Source organism: Erpetoichthys calabaricus, chromosome 13, assembly GCF_900747795.2.
Source record: "Erpetoichthys calabaricus chromosome 13, fErpCal1.3, whole genome shotgun sequence".
In the NCBI taxonomy this organism is placed as follows: domain Eukaryota; kingdom Metazoa; phylum Chordata; class Cladistia; order Polypteriformes; family Polypteridae; genus Erpetoichthys; species Erpetoichthys calabaricus.
In genome coordinates, this window is record NC_041406.2 from 11,589,156 (window position 1) to 11,601,587 (window position 12,432).

A 12,432-nucleotide genomic window follows, 5' to 3' on the forward strand; every position below is an offset into this window, starting at 1 on the left:
CGCCATTTACAAATGTAAGAACGGGCACACGGCATACACAGAGGGGCACGTGCTCCATAAAGTCTGTGGTGTATACACAAAAGGGCTCCATGTGTGCTAATGAAGGGGTGGCTCACTCTGGACCACCCTCTGGGGCCCCATCCAACCCAGTCGTTGAACTCTGATGATGCCGAGTGTGCGCCGTTAACCCAATGGCCACCATTTACGAAAGTAAAAATGCACACAGGGCGTACACCAAAGTCTGCGGGGTTTACACAAAATGGTGCACGCTGTGGACACCGAGGGGGACCACCACCTGCAGTTCCAAGTGAGCTTTGCCTGGCACCGAACGGATGTATTCGTTTGAAGGGCTGAGGGATGCACACTTTCTGTATTTGGTTGCTTTCCCCTTTCAATAAACGGTTGATAACAACACAGAAGCAAAAATCAATTCTAATTTAAACTTCATTTTATTGAATAGAAAACACAGCTGGCCTGATGTATACCTTGAAGTGGGGTAGTCTGCTGAAAAAGTAAGTACACCCCATGAAATGTCTTATGTGGACTTGACAAGATAGATAGATAGATAGATAGAGATAGATAGATAGATAGATAGATAGATAGATAGATAGATAGATAGATAGATAGATAGATAGATAGATAGATAGATAGATAGATAGATAGATAGATAGATAGATAGATAGATATGAAAGGCACTATATAGATAGATAGATAGAAAGATATGAAAGGCACGATATGATAGATAGATAGATAGATAGATAGATAGATAGATAGATAGATAGATAGATAGATAGATAGATAGATAGATAGATAGATAGATAGATATGAAAGGCACTATATGATAGATAGATAGATAGATAGATAGATAGATAGATAGATAGATAGATAGATAGATAGATAGATAGATAGATAGATAGATAGATAGATAGATATGAAAGGCACTATATGATAGATAGATAGAAAGATATGAAAGGCACGATATGATAGATAGATAGATAGATAGATAGATAGATAGATAGATAGATAGATAGATAGATAGATAGATAGATAGATAGATAGATGTGAAAGGCACTATATGATAGATAGATAGATAGATAGATAGATAGATAGATAGATAGATAGATAGATAGATAGATAGATAGATGTGAAAGGCACTATATGATAGATAGATAGATAGATAGATAGATAGATAGATAGATAGATAGATAGATAGATAGATAGATAGATAGATAGATAGATACTTTATTAATCACAAGGGGAAATTCACAATGAAGATGAAGATGTGATCTTCTGTAGGTAAAGGAGATATGACATAACAAACATCCAGCCACATCGGCATTTTGTAGTCCACTCTATAATTTAACTTTCCATAAATGAAAATTTCACAGGTGCACCCCAACATCCATCACCACCTCAGGTACCTCCAATTAGAATCGGGGGCAGAGGATTAGAACATCCATCATGAGAGAGGATCTTCTCTGAAATTGTCCGATTTTAACCTCAGATGTTTCGTTTGGTTCACTCTTTGCTGTTGAAGTGAGTCTCATCACCAGGCCGAGACCCAAAGAGCTCACCGAGGCCTTTCAGAAAGAAGGTTCAAGATGACTTGGAGTCTGGGAATGGACTTAAAAAGACAGGAAATAAACCATCCCGTTGTCTAGCCCAGGGGTGCCCAACTCCAGTCCTGGAGGGCCGCAGTGGCTGCAGGTTTTCATTCTAACCCTTTTCTTAATTAGTGACCTGTTTTTGCTTCTAATTAACTTCTTTTGAATTAAGTTTAATTAACTTGGTTTTTAAGAAATGTTTCCCTGAATTTCTTTGTCGTTCCTCTGAATTGCTTCATTTCTTTCCTTAAATGGCACCAACACAGAAGTGATATGTGAAGTGAGTGAGCCAACAGAAGGCCAGCTAAGTCAGGGCCTCAAACTCCAACCAGCTGCTTAATGAGGCGCTGAGTCTTGTCATTATTTAAGCCCTTTCTTTAATTCCATGGCTTGTTGCCGCTCTCATTGTGCAATAGCAGACATTTCCAAAATTAAGGATTTTCTCTTTTCTAAGAGCAGATCAGCATTCCTGAGACCTTCACCTTTCTTTATTTTCAGATACTGTAAGATGGTCACTGTTTGTTGGGCCTGTTTTGGCTCATTTTCTGTCTCGTTATTGTTTGGCTGCTAATTAAGGAAAAAGAAACAATTAAAGGGTCTGAGTCTCCAAGAGCAAGTCAAAGAAAATGAATTTAAAAGAAGTGAATTAGCAGCAAAAACCGGTCACTCATTAAGAAAAGGGTTAGAATGAAAACCTGTGGCCACTGCGGCCCTCCAGGACTGGAGTTGGGCACCCCTGGTCTAGAAGATCATCTCCAAGTGGAGAAACAACGGCCAGTATCCACGGGCCAGGCCGCCTATTCCAAGTTCATCCCAAGAGCAGAACACAAGATGGTGAAAAAAGTTCCTAAGAATCCCAGAATTTTACCACAGGTCCTTCGTGTTCTTCTTTCCACTGTTGGTATCACAGTATATAAGTCTACCATTAGAAAGAGGATGCACAAATGAGATCTACATGGGGGGTGGGCCAGGAGAAAACCTGGGGCAAGACTAAAATTTGCCCTGATGCAGAGCTGGTCAATCCGTTAGGAACACCCAAGGAAAGACCAGGACTTCTACAACAATAAGGCAATGAGCGAGTTATTTCGCCACAGTTCCAGAAAACATGTTTGGTGAAAACCAAGGACGGCACTTGAGCAGAAGAACCTGATGACGGCTGTAAAGCACGGTGGTGGAGACGTTCTGGTTCCGGCAGCTCATGATTGCAGAATCCAGTAGGAATTCTTTGTTCTATCATATGGGGCTTGAGGATAATGTGGCACCATCTGTCAGAAGTCAATGTGACAATGACCCTCAACATATCAGTAAATCACCCAAGGGAGAGCTGAAAAGGACGACATGGAGGGTTCTGGAATGGCCAGATCAAAGCCCAAATTGGATATGCTGTTGGGGGGGGGGTTGTGTGTTTGCGCAAGAACCCCCTCAAACATCACACAAGTGAAATAAATCTGCATGGAGGAGCAGGGGGAAGAAATGGTGTGCCAGTTGACGTCAGACAGTTCTAGGAGAACCAATTTGGGGGGGTTAGGGGAGGGGCTTACTTTTTCTACAGATGTCAGTGGCATATCTGGGCATTTTTTGGCATCAAATAAATGGTTGAAAAGTTAGATTTTCCATCTTTTCCCAAGTACTAGGGTGTTGTACCGTGTTAGCCATAATGAATGGCTTATACCACCAAAACAACAGACACTCGAATAAGTAGAGCTACTGCCATACCCAGAGACAGACAACAAGAACCGCATCCCCCTTGTTGTCACCTACAACCCACATCTTGAAGCACTTCAAAAAATTATAAAAGAACTTCAGCCACACAATGATGAAACGCTGAAAAATGGATTTCCAGAACCTCCCCTCCTGGCATACAGACAACCACCAAATCTGCAGCCACTAAATGTCCAAAGCTCCCTAAGTGAACCAACAGAAAATGGCACATCTCCCTGCCTACAGAAAAGATGTAAAACGTGTGCCCACATTTATAATAAACACCGTGTAGTTATACCACACTGCCGACTAGAACATCGCATTAAGGGATCATTTTCCAGCAGATCATCTAATGTGGTCTATCTAATTCTCTGCATGAAATGTCCTGACACTGCACTCTATGTGGGAGAAACTGGACAAACACTCCGCCAGAGAATGAATTTACACAGGTGCCACATTAAACGTGGCAACACAGATGTTCCTGTAGCAGCCCACTTCAACAGCCATGGACACTGTGAGAGGGACTTTAAAGTCACAGGGCTTATGGGCAACTTCAGAACACAGCAAGAGAGAAATGAAGGGGAAGTCAAACTCAGGCTAAAACTGAACACATGGTGTAAATAGAGATATGGGTCTTATGGTCAGATATGAGGATTGTTTGCATCTCTCAGACTGACACGGACAACATGTCTACTGATCCACATTGTATTGAAAAACTCATCAGAAGCTTCAAAAGACTTTGTTGGACAGTTAGCTTATCCTAAGATCTTGACCATAAATTGTTCTTCTCTCTTGTTAAATGAATCTTAGCCTGAAGAGGTCTGTTAATTTTTTACATTTAAGATTTCTCACTTGAAGTTTTTCCAGTGTTGTTTCTTGTGTGTATATAAACACATGGAACTCCAGTTTCTGTATTACATCTCGCCTGAAGAAGGGGCCTGAGTTGCCTCAAAAGCTTGCATATTGTAATCTTTTTAGTTAGCCAATAAAAGGTGTCATTTTGCTTGACTTCGTTTCACTACATCGTTTCCCAATTAAAGATCAAATCTTGATAGCTTTCAGAATCTTGTGTTCTGCTCCCAGGCTGAATTTGCTGGATAACTTGGCAGTTGTCGGACATCTTCTCTACTTCTAGATCTTCTGGAGAGTGGGATTCCCATCTTTTTCAATCCCTTCTCAGACTCGTAGGCTTCTCTAACCTTCTTTTCCGAGGCCCTCAGAGAGCTCTTTGGTGCACTTACGTTTTCACACGGCCATACATCTTCATAAACAGGAAATATGGATTTAGAGCAAAGTGCAAGGCGATCAGTAAATTGTCATTCTGTGTCCCTTCACGTGTCACTTATGCAGGCGGAGTTGTAAAATGCTTCTGTGAGGGGTCTTGAGTTAGGGTTAGGGTTAGGGTAGCGGATATAACTTGATACAGTCATACAATTCAATGGTGGCTACATATCCGTGTCACTTGTATGGATGTAAAAGCAGCAGAATTTTTGAGAAGAGACCCAGCATTTTGTTGCTTTTCTCTTTACAATGGCAACAGCAGAAACCCAGAAAAACTTGTGTAGCCTGCGCCGTCGTCATAGATCTGCTTTTCTTCATGCAGCCGGACGTAGACATTGTCACCCACTTCCAGCTGAACGATGGCCGTGTTGCTGCCGGCGTCGTTGCCGTCTGGGGTGTAACTGTCCCAGACCCCAACGAGCATATCGTTGTTCTTCATTAAAGATACAAACATTTGCTTGTTGCTGTTCAAAAAGGCCGTGAACGTAAAGAAGTAGATGCCTTTCCTGTATGCCGTAAAAATGCCTGTAAAGAAACCGAAAGAAACAAAATGAACGCCAGAGGAAAAGCAGCGACATCGAAAACATTCACATTGTCTGTGGATCACCCGGTGCTGAGCACCTACAGTGGTGTGAAAAAACTATTTGCCCCCTTCCTGATTTCTTATTCTTTTGCATGTTTGTCACACAAAATGTTTCTGATCATCAAACACATTTAACCATTAGTCAAATATAACACAAGTAAACACAAAATGCAGTTTTTAAATGATGGTTTTTATTATTTAGGGAGAAAAAAAATCCAAACCTACATGGCCCTGTGTGAAAAAGTAATTGCCCCCCTTGTTAAAAAATAACCTAACTGTGGTGTTTCACACCTGAGTTCAATTTCCGTAACCACCCCCAGGCCTGATTACTGCCACACCTGTTTCAATCAAGAAATCACTTAAATAGGAGCTGCCTGACACAGAGAAGTTGACCAAAAGCACCTCAAAAGCTAGACATCATGCCAAGATCCAAAGAAATTCAGGAACAAATGAGAACAGAAGTAATTGAGATCTATCAGTCTGGTAAAGGTTATAAAGCCATTTCTAAAGCTTTGGGACTCCAGCGAACCACAGTGAGAGCCATTATCCACAAATGGCAAAAACATGGAACAGTGGTGAACCTTCCCAGGAGTGGCCGGCCGACCAAAATTACCCCAAAAGCGCAGAGACGACTCATCCGAGAGGTCAGAAAAGACCCCAGGACAACGTCTAAAGAACTGCAGGCCTCACTTGCCTCAATTAAGGTCAGTGTTCACGACTCCACCATAAGAAAGAGACTGGGCAAAAACGGCCTGCATGGCAGATGTCCAAGACGCAAACCACTGTTAAGCAAAAAGAACATTAGGGCTCGTCTCAATTTTGCTAAGAAACATCTCAATGATTGCCAAGACTTTTGGGAAAATACCTTGTGGACTGATGAGACAAAAGTTGAACTTTTTGGAAGGCAAATGTCCCGTTACATCTGGCGTAAAAGGAACACAGCATTTCAGAAAAAGAACATCATACCAACAGTAAAATATGGTGGTGGTAGTGTGATGGTCTGGGGTTGTTTTGCTGCTTCAGGACCTGGAAGGCTTGCTGTGATAGATGGAACCATGAATTCTACTGTCTACCAAAAAATCCTGAAGGAGAATGTCCGGCCATCTGTTCGTCAACTCAAGCTGAAGCGATCTTGGGTGCTGCAACAGGACAATGACCCAAAACACACCAGCAAATCCACCTCTGAATGGCTGAAGAAAAACAAAATGAAGACTTTGGAGTGGCCTAGTCAAAGTCCTGACCTGAATCCAATTGAGATGCTATGGCATGACCTTAAAAAGGCGGTTCATGCTAGAAAACCCTCAAATAAAGCTGAATTACAACAATTTTGCAAAGATGAGTGGGCCAAAATTCCTCCAGAGCGCTGTAAAAGACTCATTGCAAGTTATCACAAACGCTTGATTGCAGTTATTGCTGCTAAGGGTGGCCCAACCAGTTATTAGGTTCAGGGGGCAATTACTTTTTCACACAGGGCCATGTAGGTTTGGATTTTTTTTTCTCCCTAAATAATAAAAACCACCATTTACAAACTGCATTTTGTGTTTACTTGTGTTATATTTGACTAATGGTTAAATGTGTTTGATGATCAGAAACATTTTGTGTGACAAACATGCAAAAGAATAAGAAATCAGGAAGGGGGCAAATAGTTTTTCACACCACTGTACATAAAGAAACGCTGATCACAGAAATGACATTTTGTTAAAATTGCTGTAGGTTAAAGTGGGCACTGCCCGTTCTGTTGGGCTTTTTCACACAAAGTCAAACCAGCAGCACCCAAGGATTCTCCGAAAAGACACACGTGAAGGAGTCCAGTCTTCATCTCAGGTCGGTCACTGGATGGCATCCATGTCTCACAAAACAGGAAGCACCAGGACTCTAAAGACTTGGACCTTCGTCCTTTATCATAGATATCGCGAGAGCCACACATCCCTTTCCAGCGACCTCTGACCCCACCCCATGCTCTCCCAATCCGTCTACTGACTTCATAGGAAGAGTCACCAGAGACGTGAATGTCACCGGCGAGGTCAGTAAACCTCTCGAGGAGGACTGCAGACAGACACACTGCTGTTGGCCGTGCCCAAGAGGTCATTAAAGGCCTGGCTGTTGGTTTTTATCAGGACACTCAGACTCCTCACTCAGTCTCGCGAGACCCCCAATCAGAGCCTCCATTGACTCCACGAAGATCATGGAAGTCTAGATCAGTGAATCTTTCTTCACCCACAGATGCCCCACAGCCACTGGACCCCATGACCTTGCCCAACACCCAGTCCATACAAGCACTGAACAGTGTAGGAGCAGAACACACCACTGACAGACCTCAGAATCAACTGGGAAACACACAGAGGGTCTGCCTCCACTCTGCACAGCACTCACAGTACCAGTGGACAGGCCGGCCATGATATCCAGCAACCTCGAGGGGATCCCATGAAGTCTCAGGATGTCCCACAGGGCAGTTCGATCAACTTGAACGTGTAACAAAAATCGACAAAGGCTGCAAAGAAACTCTGCTGATATTCGTGTTTGCCCTCCATGAGAACCCTCAGTGCCAGGATGTGGTCGATGGTCAACTTCTTAGGCGTAAAACCAGACTGCTCCTGTCTCTGGCAGGTGGGCAAGTGATCACGGATCCCATTGAGGACAACCCTAGTGAGGACCTTACACTGCACCGAGAGCAGTGTTATCCACCTGTAGTTGCTGCAATCCAGGCGCTCACCCTTCCCTTTCCAGATAAGGATGACAAGTCCTGTTTTCCAGTCAGTTGGGATGATGCCAGTCTCCCAAATGGAAGTAAAGATTTCTTGTAATGCCAGGAGGACAGCCTTACCATCATCCTGGAGAAGTTCACCCCGGATACCACAGATCCCTGCAGCCATCCCTACCCTCAGTTGGTTCACCACCTGTGCCATCTCAGTGAGTCTGGGGGGGTTCACAGCTAACTGGAGGATCAGCATCAGGAACCGCAGAACCAGAGATATCCAACGTCCTAAATAGAGGATCAGCTTTAAACAGCTGCTCAAAGTAGCCAGCCCAGTGGGTCACAACTGCAGTGTCATCTGTAAGGACCGTCCATCAGCCGCCCTGACTGCGACTCTCTGACAATCAGATTCGGATGTATGCAATGCTTCGATTCCTCTGTAAGCAGGATGTGGGTCTCTAGACCACAGATGGTGTGTCATCTGCTCACAGACGCCTCTCTATCTGCCCTCAGAGCCCTCACAGCCGTCCTTCTCAGTTCCCGTTGCAGACCAGAGTTGCCATTGAGCCGTGGGCTGCGACTCCTCTCGATGATATCCAGGGTGCCCTGTGAGATGAAACACCTCCTTCTGGGAGCACCAGTAACACCAACACAACCCTCAGCAACCTTCAGGGTCTTGTCACGGAAGGTCTCCCACATCACATTAGGATCAGCAGTCACATCCAAATCTGCAAGTTCCTCACACAAACTGCGTGCAAACTCATTAGAAACAGCTGAACTTGGGGACTGGCCTGGTCGAGCCTCATTCTCCTACTAGGTGGTAACCTGCTGGACCTAATGAATCCATTCCGGCCATGTAGAGCCTTTCCTGGCTGCATCGGACTCGGGGGGTCTGGACAGGTGGCAGTTCATTTCAGGACCCTCGCATGCACAGACTTAGGTCCAGAATTGCCAATGAATCCACAGACGACCGTGTTTAGTATCCAGGGAGCACAGAGCGTACGTGTAAAGATAACGATAAGCGACGTATGACAGCACCACACACTGACCGCCTTGTGTTTATGAACTCTACAGAATGAAGGCCTCGCGCTCGCCTACCTGTGCTCGGGTTGTATCCATTCCCCAGGTTGACGTGTATCTTCGTGAAGGCAATGGTGGTGGGAGCGTTGAAAGGCCCGACGTATCCGTTCTTATTCAGCGTGGCTGAGAAGATGACGCTGGTCCCCTCTGTAATAAAAGCAATTTAATAAACAGGCACTTCGCCCGGACTTCCCACCTTCAAAGCAGTGCCAACTCACGCGTGTTACGATTCCTCATCTTATTCCACAGACTCCGCTATTAGAAATGAATACGAGAAAAAACAAAACAAAACTCGAAGCTTCCTCCCACATCCCTGGTTAGGGTGACACTAAAATGGCCCAAGTGCAGGGGCGGACTGGCCATTAGGACATTTGGGCAAAGCCCGGTGGGCCGCGGACTCTGGTCTGGTCATGGGCCGGCTGTTTCATGAAATAAATTTGATGTACTGGTTACTGTTTGACATTAAAATTAATTTTCTAAACGACTAAACATTATCTGTCCGGTACTGCAATTTCTATAGTCCTATATATACAGTATATAATATATTACGGCCGTGTGACGTCATCAAGTTATTTAGTTGCAACAGAAACTTTGGTCAAAACTGCCTTTTGCCAATTTCTGTTTCGATACTGCGACATTTCGGTTAGCATATATATTATTGCCATTTATTTTATCTCATATCTAGTATTTAAATCCTTCAGTACTAATAATTAGTTTAGATTATGTATCATGGGCGGCACGGTGGCACAGTGGGTAGCGCTGCTGCCTCGCAGTAAGGAGACCCATCTGGGTTCGCTTCCCGGGTCCTCCCTGCATGGAGTTTGCATGTTCTCCCCGTGTCTGTGTGGGTTTCCTCCCACAGTCCAAAGACATGCAGGTCAGGTGGATTGGCGATTCTAAATTGTGCTTGGTGTGTGTGCCCTGCGGTGGGCTGGCGCCCTGCCCGGGGTTTGTTTCCTGCCTTGCGCCCTGTGCTGGCTGGGATTGGCCCTGTAGTTAGGATATAGCAGGTTGGATAATGGATGGATGAATTATGTATTATGGATTTTATTGTTCTCTGGTCGTCGGCCTGAGCGATAATTAATGGTTTTCAGCTGCGATTATTAGTAATAATGAAGAAATAAAGTTATAAAGTACAGGATAGGAATTTTTCATATTAGGACGGAACATTTCAATCACGTGAGGTTTTCATTATAACCTCGGTTATCATTTATTTCATTGTAAATGAGCAGCTACTAGCCTACTAGGGTCCTGGCACTTGACATGACATTGACATTAGACGTGTACTCTAATAACGTGTAAAACGTGTTATTAAAATTTTTATTTTTCATTAAATTTTATTTCTAAGCATGTCGTCAAATTTTAAGTTGTGTCTAAACAGCAGTGTAAAGATTAAGTCTAGCAACAGTTTAGATAGAGTTCATATCATAGGCTCATAGCAAGTAGCAAGCTGCGTACTCATTACAATGAATAACGGGCCGAGTGGGTCGACCTCATCACCTCACTCGTTGAAGGAAGCCCGGGACAGTTTTGAGACCCAGTCCGCTCATAATAGAGACAAATGCATCGCACTTGTCATTCCAACAGATGGCACATCACAAATTTTAGCACTGCTTTAAGGAATCCCATACCAAATGGCATTTAACACAGACATATACATTTGTCATTCCAACAGATGGTGCACCACATTAGCGAATCCTCCACTAAATGACATATTATAGAGAAATGCATTGCACTTGTCATTCCAACAGATGGCACATCACAAATTTTAGCACCGCTTTAAGGAATCCCATACCAAATGGCATTTAACACAGACATATACATTTGTCATTCCAACAGATGGTGCACCACATTAGCGAATCCTCCACTAAATGACATATTATAGAGAAATGCATTGCACTTGTCATTCCAACAGATGGCACATCACAAATTTTAGCACCGCTTTAAGGAATCCCATACCAAATGGCATTTAACACAGACATATACATTTGTCATTCCAACAGATGATGCACCACATTAGCGAATCCTCCACTAAATGACATATTATAGAGAAATGCATTGCACTTGTCATTCCAACAGATGGCACATCACAAATTTTAGCACCGCTTTAAGGAATCCCATACCAAATGGCATTTAACACAGACATATACATTTGTCATTCCAACAGATGGTGCAAAACATTAGCGAATCCTGCACTAAATGACATATTATAGAGACATATGCATTGCACTTGTCATTCCAACAGATGGCACATCACAAATTTTAGCACTGCTTTAAGGAATCCCATACCAAATGGTATTTAACAGAGACATATGCATTTGTTATTCCAACAGATGGTGCACCACATTAGCACTGCTTTAATGAATCCTGTGCCATATGACATTTAACAGCGACATATGCATTGCACTTGTCATTCCAGCAGATGGCACATCACAAACAGTAACACTACTTTTCTGAATCCCATACCAAATGTGCCATAACAAAGATAGACTCATTACACATGATATTCCAACAAAAGGAGCATCATCACAATTTATAGCAATTCATTTCATTACTGCAAATATTTGTGATGTGCCATCTGCTGAAATGACAAATGAAATGCATTTTATTGCTACATGTGTTACCAAATACATTCCAATAGACGATGCACTGCAAATGTTAATGCGGGGGGGGGGAATGTTAATTATTTAGATTTCAATGGAAAAATTGGTCAAACAGAATTTGAGAAAAACTAGAATGCAATCCATTGGGCCAAATAATTGGTACTCCTGGCACTGGAGTGTGGCAACGTGTTGTGAATTGACTGGCACATACAAGGAAGACGCTGTTGTAAGGTGACAATAATGACGATGTGAAGCTACGCAGAATTCTGAATTCACAGAACGGGAAGGTGCCATGGCATCCTGTGCCAACCACGGCAGCTGTTTGTGTTCCGAGCCGAGTGCCCTTCAGTCACAGGTCGCCAGCTGACTAACAGAAGCCCCTCTGTCATGTCAGTTCTCTCGTCTGGCTGGCTGTACCCTCTGAGGACGTGTCACCTGTCTGTGTGTGTGTGTATCGTGCGGCGGTGGAAGCTCTCAATTACGGCCTGGACGTCGAATTTAAAGCTGCCTTACTGTCTTTAGCGCGCAGCTCCTTCTCCAGCTCCTCCAGCCTCCCAGCCAACTCGCTCAGCCTTTTCGTAACGCTTGCCATGGAGGATGCGTCCGATTGCATTTGGTTGTCTATTTGTGTGCTCATCTGGGCTCGAGACAGGGCTAGAAAGTAAAAAAGACAAACAATCCCCAAAATCGCCTTCATGGCAGATGAGCAGAAATCAGAAGTGCGACTCCCTGAATGTCCTGTGCTAAAAAAGTAGAAATCTTGTAGTCGCTTCCTCAGAGTCGCCTTTCCTGTGGAACCGGACACTGGAGTTTGAGGTGGACCTCAAAAACAGGATGCATCTGCACACCAATGATGTTGGCTTTTAACAGGACTTGTGAAAGCGT

At 43.7% G+C, this 12,432-nt stretch overlaps 1 protein-coding gene across 1 annotated transcript; it reads right to left on the bottom strand.

The window, feature by feature from the left end:
- Positions 1-1,334: 1,334 nt before the first annotated feature.
- On the bottom strand, positions 1,335-12,304 carry LOC114663987 (complement C1q-like protein 2). The gene is made up of 3 exons (XM_028817962.2): positions 12,061-12,304; positions 8,963-9,091; positions 1,335-5,111 (listed from the first exon to the last, which is right to left on the bottom strand). The coding sequence occupies exons 1-3, from the start codon at positions 12,242-12,244 to the stop codon at positions 4,831-4,833; spliced, it is 594 nt and encodes a 197-aa protein (XP_028673795.2). The 5' UTR covers positions 12,245-12,304; the 3' UTR covers positions 1,335-4,830.
- Between the last annotated feature and the right edge of the window lie 128 nt (positions 12,305-12,432).